The sequence below is a fragment of the Cygnus olor genome, chromosome 12 (assembly GCF_009769625.2).
Source record: "Cygnus olor isolate bCygOlo1 chromosome 12, bCygOlo1.pri.v2, whole genome shotgun sequence".
NCBI lineage: Eukaryota > Metazoa > Chordata > Aves > Anseriformes > Anatidae > Cygnus > Cygnus olor.
Genome location: NC_049180.1, coordinates 1,089,412 through 1,104,306, shown reverse-complemented (window position 1 = coordinate 1,104,306; position 14,895 = coordinate 1,089,412). Strand labels below are relative to the sequence as shown.

General features: G+C 39.0%; 1 protein-coding gene across 8 annotated transcripts in view; it reads left to right on the top strand.

Annotated features, from left to right (window-relative positions):
- Nucleotides 1–14,895, top strand: part of NFAT5 (nuclear factor of activated T cells 5) — a 58,216-nt gene that overhangs the window by 15,901 nt on the left and 27,420 nt on the right. For 3 of the 8 annotated variants that reach the window (XM_040571710.1, XM_040571708.1, XM_040571707.1), the window contains exons 2-3: nt 517–642; nt 12,708–13,266. In XM_040571710.1, coding sequence (XP_040427644.1) covers nt 517–642; nt 12,708–13,266 — 685 coding nt within the window. Of the gene's footprint in view, nt 1–515; nt 643–9,620; nt 10,428–12,187; nt 12,250–12,707; nt 13,267–14,895 lie in introns of those variants that run through there. The other 5 variants (XM_040571713.1, XM_040571711.1, XM_040571716.1 and 2 more) reach the window with 5 other exon arrangements.

Below are 14,895 nucleotides of genomic sequence, written 5' to 3'. Positions count from 1 at the left end.
CTAGCAGTCTTCGTAGCAGAGACTGCTTGCTTAGGCGTGTCTACGTCACTTTATCAAAAAGCTCGAGGCAAGAAAAATGGAAGGAAGGGATCTTACGTAACGAGCTGATGCTTTCCTGGGAAGACTTTGTAGAATGTTGCCCAGGCTGGATTCTGGCAGCGGGTCTGTCTTTGATTCTCACGCGATTCTTGGTATATGCCGTCAGCTCTTTCATTCTAAATGAGTACAGCTTCTGTGGAAGTTCATGAATTATTTCTTTGTTTGAACAAACTTGTGTGTTTTTGTTTCAATCTTGAGAACGTGTATCTTCGTGTTTCCATGGTTTGTCTTCTGAAATAACTTTTATTCCGTAATGTTAGGGTCTCTGAGTACCTAATGTAACTTTTTAGGAAGGTTCTGAGAACGTCACATCATAGGTCATGTCTTTTTAGACAAAAACATTATTTCTTCTCTCTTACAGAGCACGAATATTTCTTAATAAACCCTTTTCCTTTTTGTTTTCCATTTGTTCAACAGAATCTGTCTATGACCTTCTCCCAAAGGAGCTGCAGTTACCACCTTCCAGAGAAACATCTGTAGCATCCATGAGCCAAACAAGCGGTGGCGAGGCAGGTTCGCCTCCTCCAGCTGTAGTCGCTGCTGGTAAGCATTCTCATTTATTCAGTTGCTTTGTTAAGGTTTGTAACGTTCTGGCCAACATGAACAGTGCTGGCAAAGTTTTGATTGTAAAAAGCTCGCGGAGAAGTAGCCAAGTTCATTCTAGGAGAATTTAGGTAGTATAAATCAAGCTAAGCCAGGTGATCTGAACTACCAGGTCTTATAAATTACTGGTTACTGTATTTCTATATATCTATAAGAAACAAGTTATCTGTTTTGCTGTTCTGTTATTACTCTCAGCACAGGCCTATTAATTCCTAGAATGCATTCTGTCTTCAGAGGTATACATACCTATTTGGAACTGAGTCAGAATGCTGACCGACTGTATAACAATTCTAGCAAGTGTAAAAAATGGAATAAGAGATTACATTTTGGGCCGTGAAGGTTTTTGGAGCTGTAGGGAGGAAGAAAGGTCGTGTTTTCTTTTAAGAGGCCTGAGAAAGCTTGGTATTTAAACTATTCCAGCACAGCTCTATTGTAATGTATTACAAAATTTACATGTGCGTGAGAATATAATACATTAGTCAGGGTGGCACATTTGTAAAACTGATACATTAGTTAGCTTTCTAACTGACAGCGTATAAAAATGAGACATGACCTTTTTGTCTTTGTTTTCTGCTCCAGCTTACTCCTAGTCGTGTTTTAGACTTTAGTCTAAAGACTCTGTCATTGGTCTTCATTAAAAATAAAGTCTGGATTTAAGGGCAAAGCTCTCATTTGTGAGGTTAGTCTTAGTGCTGGTTTGCATCTGGAATTCTTGTCAGTAACCTCTATAGATTACTAAACATCTATGCAATGAGGAAAAAAGGAAAACTGATCGATGCATCTTTCTTCATTGGATGAGGTTTTTTTTTTTTTTGCATAATTTGATCCCTGTGTTTCTTACAAGGTCATGTTCCACTTTCCGATTTGGTCTTAAGTTGTTGCTTGATTAAAATGTATATATTTAAGGCGAGGATTCTAATAGCTGCATTATTTCTTTTCCTCTGAGTTCATGTGCATTAAATATTTGTATAAGAATGTTTCCCAGATTTGCATGGCACAGGAATCCTGGTCAGAACTAAAACGACATCATTAGACTTGTTGGAGAAACTTTACAGCACTGCTCACCATTCATGTTTTGCCAGACCTCTTCTGAGAGAACCTGTGGATTTAACTGTGTGCAGTGGAACTTCAGTTATTATGTTGGGGAAAAAGTGGATGTTTTTATTAATAATGTTGAAAGGATTTGATACTTTTGTATCACTTATTCAAAAATAATTCGGGTATGTATTTCTAAAGTCAACATATTTAATGATTGGTTTTGTTCAAAGATATAGCAGTGACTAAATCCTGTAGAAACCGAGATCTTAAAAACAAAACAAAAACAACACGAACCCTGTTACACTCTAAATCCACAGATGGATGCAAACTGCTAATTAATTCTGTATCTAACAGAGAAAATTAAACACTCGAGATGAATGGAACTAAATGTCTGTTTCCTGCAGGTATTTAGTGTATGCTAACAGCCAGTCCGGTTCCTTCTAAAAAACTAAGAATGTGTTAGCTGTGTTTGGGCTAAACTGCAGCAAGATTTTCTTTAATGAAAAACTACAAATAGTGTAGAGATTTATTTGCAAACGCTGAAAGGGGGAGACACACTCATTCAATCAAGAACACTTTTCAGCATCAGAGATGGTGGTTTCACAAAGACTTCAAGCTGGCAGTCCTGCCAAAGAAGAGGGTTTTGTCTGCGTGCTGGCTGAAGGACCTGCTCCAGGTGCAGGTTGTCCCCCTTGGCTCACAGCCCGTCTGCAGGAATGCTTGTGGTGCCGTGAGGCAGGGAGCACTGCAGTGGGAGGAAGGAGCAGTAAGACGAGGTGGAGCGAGCTTCTCTCAGTGCCTGTCAGTTTGTGATGGCTTCAGTTGTTTACTGAGCTGGGGCTTTGGAGGCCTTCCACGAGCGTTGTGACGAGACAGTTAAGTGTCTGGGTGCCATTAAAACTTGGATCGGAAGCGTTAGGTGTACAAGAAATGACAGTTCTCCAAGTTGTTAAAAAAAAAATATTATGAAAACAGAGCAAAGACTAGTTTGTTTTCATTGGTTATGTCACTTTCCACTACAGTGAGGGCAAGAACAATTGAATCTTGGTCTTTTATAAACATATAATTGTGATGACCAGGATAATTCCACAGTCAGTTGCGCTGTGTACACATGTAGGGAGAGATAAGCCCCGGCCCAAAGCAGCGTGGCTGCTGCTTGGAGAGGGGAGCGGGTGCCCGACTCCCCGTGGCTCTAGGCAGGCTCAGCCAGGGAATGATTGCAAGTAGTTTTTGTGTAGTGTCTGAGTGGTTTGTTTTCCTCTCCTCCACCACACACTTGAAAGAAAATAGCGCATCTTAGAGGAGCATTTACCTGGAAAGCAGGACTGCAGGCTGCGCTCCAGAATGGGGGGGCACAGCGAGCAGCTCTAATTTCTTAACAGGAAAAGCAGCCTGTGTATATTTAAATGTCTGTACAGGACAACATATATTTTAAATTTAATGTTAAAGACAGATCAGACAATTCATTTGTCTATTTCAAGTCCTTAATGTTTTCAGGTAGTTGACTCTGCACAGGCTGAGAGGGTGAGGAAGAAAAATGACTTTGGCAACCAATGCTCCTGTAGCGTAAACCAGTTTGTTCTGAAATCTCCCCCTTGTTTAGTCTCATTTATTTGTTGGTGGTTTTTGTCAGCTTTTACTTGCTCCAGAACTTCACTTTTTTTTTGGAAATGATAAAGAAATGCTAGTTCAGCCTCCGTAGCATTGTAGGTAATCTCATTTACTCTCGCTTTTTAAAGGAAGGGCTAATTTGAAATGCTGCTAGCACAGTGCATCTAGAAGTCAATAACACATATGTTTACTCTTCATAATGAGAGGATTACATTAGAGGGAGTGATATTAAGTGATGGGGCACTTTATTTTTTTTATTTTTTTAACTGCTCCTATAATAGTTAAGAGTTTTTTCTCTGCTTCCCAGGACACAGAATAAGATAGTGTCTGGCTGAAATTCAACATACCTGAGGCTTTTCGGTCAGGCACTTTGCTGTGGGGTTTTGTTCCATAAAAATACCATTATGGTTAAGAGATATATATTGCTGCAGTTAACTTCCTAGTTTTTTTGGAGGAGCAGGGTGGGCTGTTTTTTAGCTATGATGACCTTGCAGGGGCAGACTTCTAGTTCTTCCATTTTGAAATATGTCTTGCAATTTACAGAACATCTTTACAAGTATTAAAATGGAATGTTGCTGATTGGATTCATTAACTTGTTAATAAATGTGTATCTCATATTCATTAATCCAGACAAAAGGGCTATTACCCACCCTCTGAATAACAATCAGGCAAGTATAATTTAATAGAACTCTAGGATTTTGAGCTCTGATGTTCGCAACCTAAGCTGCTATCTCAAGCTTTAATTCTGTTATACTTCTGGAAAGTGGAAAGGAGGGAAAGGATTTGGTTTTACTCCTAGAAACTGTTCTCTCTGCTTGCTGTGTGCATTACAAATGTCTTTGTTCAGGGGACAGGAAAAAGAGGACTTTGCCTGGTGCGGTTCCATGAACACATTAAATATGAATCATCTTACAGACTCTTGAACTACATGAAGGTGTCCTGTTGAGAAATATTGTAAGCTGTGGCTGGAGACTTCTTACATGAAATAAGTGTGGCTGAGGCTTTAATAACGCCTTCTGCACAGTCTTTTAAGCTCCAGTTGTAAGGAGGGATGCCCGATTCTTTTCAGTTGCTTGTAAAGGCTGACTGATTTTTTTTTCCCCTGTTGATCAAGACTGAACAAGTACTTCAAATGCTTAAAATTCAAACTGCTAATTCAAGTCCTTCCTCAGAGGTGTCTTTCTACTTAGTAGGTCAACACCTTGTTCTTGTCTTTTGGTGATGATTCCAAAGCATTTTCAGCCATGTACTTTAAACAAGTGTTGCATATTCATCTTTTATTTCCAGTGACAAGAATGCTCAAACCTTCAGAGCCTCAGTGAAGAAAACTGTTGCATCTTCTTATCATCTGCTCCTTCTTTCTGTAGCAGAGTTTTGGAATGAGCTTCTTCAGCTTGTTGGTGATCTTTTATGCTGCTCTCCATTTACCAGAGGCAAATATATCCTTCCATATTTTCGTATTGCTCTTCAGGATATTATTTCCTGTGTTGTTTCCATTCTGACATTTTCCAGTTCTTATCTGAAATTGAATTCACGAAGAGTGGTGGCGGTGTAACAAAAGGGGAAAAGATTTTTTTTTGCCGTTGAAATGTGTTTACTGAACACTTTTTGCATTCTTCACATTTAGATACAGTTAAACTGTTATGTATTGAATTTTTCTGGCTTAGGTTTGTATCCTAGGAAAATATTTATTAAATAAAGAAATTTTACCTTTTTGTTCCAATTTTGTATCCCTTTTAAGTAAAGGGACAAACTACTTGTCCCAAATAGAAGTAATTTGCTTTTTTGGTCAGAGCTGTAACTGAAGTACTTGGTATAAGTGTTTCTGGTCATTTTAATTATGAAAATAAAGCTTTGCTTCTAAATCGCTACTGTAGCAAAATGGATTAAAAATATTTGGATTACCTGCAGGGTAGAGACCAAGCGCTAAGGATATGGGTCATTTTCCCCTGAGAAGATAAACCTTTTTACATCATTTCCAAGCTAGATATTCTAATACAGCTTCAAAATGAAGACATGTTTTGTTCTCGAATAGTTAGACTTCTTAATTTTTTATTTTTAATGAAAATATTTTCTTGGTTTGTCATCCTTCCTAGTGTCATTAGTCAGTTTTTCCTGTTGATACAGAAATAATTACCAGAAATTTCAAAGGGGATACGAGTGCCACTACGAATTCTGTTTTCCTGGGCTTATAATTACATGATGTAAACAAATGATCAGGAAAAGAAAGATTCTTCTTTGTAGTCGATCTCCAATGACTGTAAAAACTTCCATTTCTTTGTAGGCCGTTCCCTTCCCCTTCCCACCCCCTCCCGGCTGGAAGCGCCTTCCTGTCACCTCCTGGAGGATGTCTTCCAGGGACGGCTGTCCGCCGTGCGCTTCTCTCGCTTGTGCCAAACGCTTCTTTCTTGCGGAATTAATCTAAGCCAGACCATAATGCTCTAGAAATTCACCTTCCTGCTGCCGTGTCCTGGTGCAGTGCCCAGGCCGCTCTGGTTGTCGGCACTAATGCCTCCGAACCAGTTTGTTTTCAGGAGCCCGCACGCCCCGAGGGGCTGCCGCAGGGGCAGGGGGGAGGCTCCTTCATCGCTGCTGTGGGTGAGCATTCATCCCTGGGGAGTGCCGAGGAAGAAGGTTTCTCTGATCGTTTCCGTTTCATGGAAACTTTTTAGGTGTGTTCTCTGTAACTTCAGTTAAAGCACTGGAGTCCTGTGGGGCTGTGCGTGCACTGAGCGCGTCTGCTGCTCTGTGTGGAGCAGAGCCTGCTGATAACTGCACGTGAGGATTGCATAGATATACCCCAGATCTTCTTTTTTTTCTAATTAAAGTTTGTTTTCAGTCTTCCTGAGTCTTACAGAGCCAGTAAGCCCCATTTTTTCCAGAATACTGACTCAGACACAAGCTGTTCTATTGTTCTGAGAGATTTTGGATGGCAAATTCTTACACTGAGTGGCTCCTATTCTTACGTCAAAAGGGCTCGAGAAATGCTTGTGACAGGAGAAATTCTTGTTCCTTAATAAATAATGAAAAAACAAGTAAGAGAAGGGTAAAAGGAGGACGTGCTCCTGTTTGGGCACTTGCAGTGCCGGCATCGAAGACTTCCTGAAGGCCAAGAGGAGTTCTTAAGTCATTAGAGAAAAAAATGACCATGGACCTAAAGAACAAGAGAGGCCATTTCCTAATGTGGAAATGTGGTCCTAATTGCCATTTCCTAATGTGGTCCTTTGTTGGACCCATCAGTCATGATATCATTGTACAGTTGCTCTTTTAGGGCAGTGGGCTGTGGAGGGAGCTGAGGGACAGACAGGTGAGAGCTTGCAGAGAGCAGCTGAGGGGGCCTAGAGTTCTGCCTTGCCTGGCTCCGAGCTGGGAGGGACCCGAGCTAAACGGGACTGCTGGGTCCGAGCCGCTCCCAGAGGTTCTGCTGAGATACCTGAACTTGGTGCTAATTGAATAATGGATGTCATTGGTAATAAAAACAGATTGATGTATTCACCCAAATTATAATGCACTGCTTGGTTCAGCATGCGAATGTAAGGGGAATTTACACTGTTGGGCTTAATGTAAATTAAATTAACCTACCTATCTTGAATCTGAGTGTTTTTTAATAACTGGTGAATTGGATTGCTTTATTATATTTGCTGGGATGCTAGTTTTTTTTTCTCTATTAATACACTTAACTTGCATTCTAGCTTCGCCATTCAGAGACAGGCATCGTGTGGTGGGTTGTGTGACAGTGTCTGTCAATAGTGAAGACAAATAGTGCCAGAGACACTTAACCCATCCAATCTCACCCAGGGTATAGGTCGGTCTTGTTTTCAGACTTCTTCATAAGTCTCTTTTCTTTCTTTCTTTTTTCCTTTTTTCTTTTTTTTTCTTTTTTTTTTTTTTGTTTTGTTTCTAAATAGTGGATTGATACTGATTTGAAACTAAACTCTTTTTGGAAAAGTTTTTGACTTTACATCAGTAATACAAGAAGAAGAAATGTAGAACCCCAAGTTTGGCATGTGAGGTGTTGAAAGCAGGTTTGCAGCCACTTTGTAAGTTCTGGTTTTTATCTGTAAAGCCTTTGGCAATGCAAGGGTTGACGCTGGAAATTTTGCACATAGTATCCTTCTGGTTTTGTTCTGAACTTGTTCTCCTGCGTCCAGTGGTTCTGTGAATAAACAAATTAACACAAAATTCTTATAAAAACACGACACATTACATAAGTGAACAAATTTAATAAAGAGGCATATTCCACATAGTGGACTTATAAATGACTCAAACCACACCATGTGTGGTGAGGTTTTTGATGCTTAATTGTTCCCTGAAATACCATAGTGGATCACATAGGATGCAAGCTAGAAAAAGACAAGTCCTTTAATGGCCCTTTGCTAGTCCTGGCTGTTTGTGCACAGGTAGCAGGAAGACTTGTAAAACCCCAAATATCTCTAGTTTATTTGCATTAATTTTCAATCTTGAGCTTTCCAGTCTGGGAAATAAGTTGCTTTGCACTCTAGCTGCAATCAAAAAAAAGACGTCATTAGGACACTGCTTCTTTGGGAAGATAGGGTAATCCCTGTTATATGGAAGGATCTCCTTGGAAAGACTGAACAAGGATTTCAAGATTGGCTCTGTGTGAGTTTTAGCCAAAGACAAGACTCCCTCAATGCCAAGCAGTGTTTTTTTTCTCCGTTTCAGACATTTTTTAAAAGGCTGAATGCCTTGTTTGACTTCACAAGATAATAGGATGTAGAAATATATGTCACTGCCTTAGCTGGCAATTCAGGAGGTAATAAATTTTCTTTATACAATAGCTTGTTATTGAAAAGAAAAAGAATGCGCTGATTTGCTGATGGGGATGCTTTTTGCTATGTGTTCCCTTAGTTTCTCATGCTTAACTAGCCTGTGATTTTTAGCAGCATGCATTCGTGCCACATGCGTGTTGCATCCCTTCTGCCACTGCCTGCTTTTTGTTTTCAGAAGGAAACTTGAATTATTCAATCTCTTGGTTGTGAATATAATTTTGTTCACTGCCTGAAAATAAAGGAAATGTATGGGAGCAGAAGGCCCCTTTTTAGGCTTTCTGGGAAGCAAATGTACAAATGACTGGTATCATGAACAACTGAAATTTCTTTGAAACTTGGTCTTCCTAGGAGTAGTGCGGAGTAATTAGTTCTTTGCATTCTCAACTCCGACACTGGCCAGGTAGTTTGTTAGCTCTTGGTTATTTTGTCTTTCATTTACATATTGCGGAGTTACTTATTATTGATGTGCAAATTATGATGTCCAAAACAGAATGAGAAATTCCTTATATTGAACTATTTGATATCATTCTACCTAGCTGAGATAAGAAAAACTGGTAAGACAGGCAACAAATTCTGAAATAGTTCTTTCAGCTGTCTTACGTGGCATAGAGGTGGCAAGCAGTGGATTCAGGAGGTTTAGTTTCCACAGTGATCAAGGTTGATTTAACAGGGAAGTAGTTTTCTTTTGTCTCTCTCACTTTTTGTTTAAAAAAAAAAAAAAGAAATAAACCCACAACCTTGTGAGGCTGGTGTGTATTTCATTTATAGCACTGTGGCTGTGTACTGGCCATAACATGCACTTGGCTTAAGTTCAGTGCTGGTGCTCTGAAAGCGATTTTTGTTTTGAAATTGTGTTAAAATATTATATCAGTCTTAAATTTCAAAATGTGCGTGCTCATTCAAACTATATGTTTGTCACTGCAAGCACTGTTAAACTGCAAGTGAAAGAGCCACCTGTAACAACCCCTGAGGTGTCTGAGAAAGCAAATCTCAGCGACACAAAACGTGCGAGGTGTGTTCGCTTCCCGTGCAGCCAGGTGTAGCCATCAGCCCGAATGCCCACTGGTTATATTTGGGTTATTTTCTGTGTGTTGGGGAAAAATTCCTTCCTCAAAAACAGGAAAAGCAAAATGCTTTCACCTTCTAAAACAATGCCAGTCAAACTGAATTACTGAAAACTGTAGAATAAACTTCTTTGGACTGTAGCATATTCAACCAAGAGATCTCCTTTGGGTGTCAGATACGCATGTGTAGTCACAGGCTGTAGAGTAAACTGATACAACAAAATGGGAGCCATGTAAAAGACGGAGTGTTTTTTTTCATTGTAGTAACTTTTCTGAGTTCTTACTCGGTTGATCCCATTTACTTATTTAGTAGCTCAAAGGAAAATGAGTCGGATAAAGGACTGCAGACCCTGTGAAAAAAAAACACAAATTTTATTAATTTTTTTCAGTATTTGTGTGACTTAAAATATTCATAAAGCAATTATTAATTTCTCCCCCCAGATATATTTTACATTTTGTATTTGGCTATTCTGATACAGCCAGCTTGTTTCATCGCCTTTAATATTTGCCATACGTTCTCACGTGTCGTTAGTTACGATGGAGAAAGCGCTGGCCTGCACATGCTTTAACACGTGCATGTTTGTGGATGGCAGTGACACTCATTTGAAAAGATGTATGGCTAAAGAGGGGTTTTCTTGCTATTATTCTCCAGCTTGATACTAATGTTTCCATGATTTAATTTTATTGATACACTGGGATGTACAAGTGGAGGAGAGTGTAACCAGTGCGTAAAGGACGGTAATTGTTTCCTCCTTATCTTCATAAAGGAAAACCACGTATGTTCATCCACGGTCTTTTATTTTAACTTCTAGGAAAAAAGCTGGAGGAGAAATTGTTTTGGGAACCTGGTAGCTATAATGATAGCAATGTTGCTAAATGCTGCACCTTAAAATAATGTTAGCAGCTGTTTTAGCTTTATACTGAAAGTATTTTGTTTAGTGATTATTTTTTTTCTAGGAAAGTGAAGGAAAAGTGCAGCTGTTGCATTTCTGGAGAGGATATGCATGGAGCCACTTGATACGCAGGCTGTGCTCAGTGTTTGGCAGACCTGTTCCAGTGCAGACCTGCGTATGAACGTGACTAAGTTTTTCTTACCGATCTTCCAAAAAAAACCTTTCTAAAACTTTTGCAGTATTTGCTGCGAAAAGAGAATCCTTGATACTAAGCTCTCTATAGAGGAGGAAATGTCTTCCAATTCTAGAGCCCTGCTACCTGGTTCAACGTACGTAATTATTTATTTGTCAGTCTTTGTCACAGACAGGAAAACATGAGATCCACATACACTGCATCGTCATGTACGTGATGCTCAGTTTCGTCTGTTTAAAAAAAATAGAAATGATTTTTTTTTTTAACTAGGGGAAGTACTGCTAGACATCAATCCAGCTCTGCAGCGTCGCTGCTGTGGGCTCCGTGTATTCAGTTAACAAACATTTGCGTGCAGCATATATGCTGTATGCACGTTGCATATTTGCATTTCTTTCTAATGAATGGAAACTAATTCTATTTAAAAAAAAAGTAAACATCACAAATAGCAACAATCTGTCTCAACTCAAAGTGGCTGCAAATCAGCTCCTGTTGTCACTGAAATTAATATCTAGATTTAATAGTTTTTGCCAATCCTGTAAGTGTTTTTGAAAAAAGCATTGCATTAATGCATGATATAGAAAGGATAAATTTGCCTTTAAATTGGAATGCAGTTCAAAGTGACTGAATTCTCCAATTTCAGCCACTATATTTGCCAAAAAACAAACTGGAAAATGGAACTGGTATCATTCATTGCTCCTGGTTCTCTGGGAGGTTTGAGGAAGGGACTTCTTATGCAGGTGAAGGCAGAATAGATTTTTTGATGAACTGCAATGACCGCTGTATTTTACTTGACTCCATTCTGAAACAGTTTAGGTTTACTTTTAAGTTCATTTAGCACAGAAAAGCTGTAAGAAACCAATACCTTTTTAAACAGTCTTTGTCATCAGCCATGGGTAACCCCTGTTAATAACAAGTAGATTGGTTGATAGGAAGGTTTGCTAAATTTTGCTGCTAGTTAAATATTTATATCGTACTGAATATACTTTATTATGTTACTTTTAAGTAGCTTAAACTTGATAAAATAGTTCAACTATGTCTAAACCTTTTTAGAGGTGACAGTTCTATATAGTAACTTGGATTTTAAAAAATCAACAAAAAAAAGAAAGGATCTTGTTTCTTATCATAACAGGTATTACCTCTACTACAGCAGTAACTAGCTGAGCAAACATACTGTATTATTACCTATTGTTTGCAAAATTAGATTCTTTCTACAGTTCTTGTTGATTGCATAAGGTGTGGTTAGCAGTGCAGTAGTAAAGTGGCCTCTCCCCTAGTAAGTTAAAATCTGTATATGAAACTTAATTATTCCTTAGTGAACTACAGCTGATATAAATTTAAGAGCTATGTTTGTCCTTCGTAGCACTTCCTCTCAAACATTTTAGCCTACATTTTCAACTAATTTAAAATTCTTTTAAAAGTCCATTAAAATTCTCCGGTGGAGATGGTTATGCTGCTTTTCAGAAATCTTCAGGATTTTGTTTTAATCAATTAGCTGCCTTTTGTATTTCTAAACCAGATTGATCTGTGGGGCTTCTGGAGAGGTCACAATCATGTTTAAAATATCCTGCTTAATATGAATTATTTTAGAGGTCTCTCCCAAGCGGCCCCTGTATGCTTAGGGGACTCAGCTAATGAAGACTGAGAGAAGTCTGATGTAGAACCTCAGAGACTGAGTCAAATTACAGAAACTTCATGTTGTTTTGTATCAGTATGTCATCAATACAGCTAAGCTATTTCAACCCTGTTTTGAACCTGGAAAGTAAATAGCTCTATCGTAGTGACTGATACCAGTTCCATTTTGCCTACCAACTCAGTTGATTTTATAGTTTATTTCTCATTTATGATGGAATAATCAGCAGCTCTTTTCTCATTTATTTTCTCATATTTTTATTCCAGGATTTGCCTCTGAAGCAGGGAGTGTCTGCATTAAAAATGACCTGTAGTTCTCTGCTTCATAGGTTAGAAACTTATTTTAATATTTCGTGGCTAAGCACAGTCCCGTCTTTTCAAAACAAAAAAAATCCAATAATAAATGGTTTAATTGGCATTGAATGTGGATTATAAACATTTTGATTGGGGCTTCCATTATTTTAGATGAAATGGCTTATACACAAATAAGTAGTCCAGCTGAGGCAATGAAAATTCTGTTTACTTGCAGCCATTTTTATGAATTAACGTAAAGTTTTAAAAAAGTTGATTACAGCACAATGCATTCAGTCATATTTGGACATTTCCAAAGTACAATATTGGCTAGGCTGTATTGCTTTAAGCATTTACATTCCAAAACGTACCAAATTCCAAATACTTGTTGGGGGAAAGAAATCGGTTCATTAATCACTTCACTTCAATGGGACTGCTATAGCCAGCACACACAGAACCAGGTGTCTTGTATTTACTTCTAAATTGTACACCGCAGATGCTTCTTCAGCTCCTTCCTCTTCCTCCATGGGCGGTGCTTGCAGCTCCTTTACCACCTCTTCCAGTCCTACCATTTACTCTACCTCAGTCACCGACAGCAAGGCTATGCAAGTGGAGAGCTGCTCCTCAGCCGTGGGGGTAAGTAACCGAGGGGTAAGTGAAAAGCAGTTAACCAGTAACACAGTCCAGCAGCAGCAGTCAACGCCGAAGAGACACACAGTCCTGTACATCTCGCCACCACCTGAGGACTTGCTGGACAACAGTCGGATGTCCTGCCAGGATGAGGGGTGTGGATTGGAATCAGAACAGAGCTGCAGTATGTGGATGGAGGATTCACCCTCCAACTTCAGTAACATGAGTACCAGTTCCTACAATGATAACACTGAGGTGCCACGTAAATCACGCAAACGAAACCCAAAGCAGAGGCCAGGGATCAAACGTCGAGATTGTGAAGAGTCCAACATGGATATATTTGATGCCGACAGTGCCAAAGCGCCTCACTATGTCCTTTCTCAGCTCAGCACGGACAGCAAAGGCAACTCAAAAGCAGGAAATGGGTTGGTATCTGCATTTTTATTTAAAGTTCTATCGCCATATGTAAAACCAAACTAATAAAACTCCCTTCCTGCCAAGTGTTCTACTCAGGTTCTCACATAAATCTCTCCCCTTCTCTGCCATTCCGTTTTGTGTTCTAGCCCATGATAAGTTCTCACTAGAGTTGCTAATCTTTAAAGATAAAGCTAAACTTTGCCATAACAATTGGGCGCAGAATCGATGAGCTTGGCTGTATTATTGTTTAAGTGAGATTCCTGAAAGATTGTGCAATCCCCCTTATAAAAAGACAATGGAAACATTATTGTACGTAAAAAAATAACACAAGGCAGAAGTGGACTGGACGCACCCTAAATCTTGCTGTTTGTGCAGTATTTTATGTGAGGATTTCAGTCTGGGCACTTTTCCTGCTTGTTTGTCTCTTTCTCTATTTATCAAATAGAGAGAGTGATGGGAGTAGAAGTTAATGGCTTGTTAAGATTTCTCATCATTTAACGCATCCTTTACTTTTTTATAAAAATGTTAAGATTATATGGTGAACCAAATTTTGTTTTTTCTTGTGAATTCACATCTGTATTTGATTTTTTCAGAAATAAATCTCTAATCCTGTTTCTCTCTGTGCTTCTGGGTTGTGTGCATGCGTGTGTCTGTATGTGGGCACGCCTGGGTGGTGGTCTCTCATCTCTCCCACTTCACACTGTTCACTAAATGCATTTCAGTAGCTGCTTGAAGAGAAAATATCCATCAGTTTATAGTAGTGTGATTATATGTGTTTATTTTTATTTTTATTTTTATTTTTTAACTTTTGGCTTTTTTAGTACTCTTAAGGTGGTCAAATGGATAGATTTGGTTATTTTCTTTTGGGGGGGGCTATTTTGTTTCACTTTTTACGTATGTGCTTGTAGTGTGTTCAGATATTAATCACAGTAATGGTGAATATTAAAATTTGCCTAATGAGATTATGTATGAATGTCTCATATTCCAAAGGGAAAGAGCCTGGAGTCTGTATTCCCAGGGTCATTGCAGTTCCATACTTAAAATTTCACTGTGAGGTGATTCTGAGAAACTCTCCAGAGTGTGCTGCTGCTTCCTGCTCTATTAGGTACATCATTTGGAAAGATGGAGCTAGCTGGTAACAAAGAGTTGGTACTATCACCTGCTCCTCCTCTCAAACCTGTACAGCAACAATTGGGTGGGTTTTTATTTCTTCGTCTTTTGTTTTAAGTGTCTTTACAGCAAATGCTCTAAGCTTGACTGAAGTTGCCCAGCATCTCTTATTTTGGCAGCTGAAAATTTTAATGATGTAAAACGTTCGTCCTTGGTAGAACCTAGGAAGCAAACTAACATGTTTGCTTGGAACGAGGAAGCTGCTTCCACCAAGCACAAAGGAGTTCAGTCCCTCAGTTACAAAGGGAGGAAACTATTGGGAGGCAAGAATTCTGTGATTCTGGACAGAAATGGGAGATCTAGTAAGCTTGGGAACAGTATATGTGGTCTCAATCTAAAACATCACAAGATTATAATACTCCCCAAAATACCAGGGACTAACCAATGAACATTGCAACACTGGCATTAGGATTCAGTGAACACAGGGTTAGATAAGCATGTATGTTTAATGTCTCGTGTACAGGCTA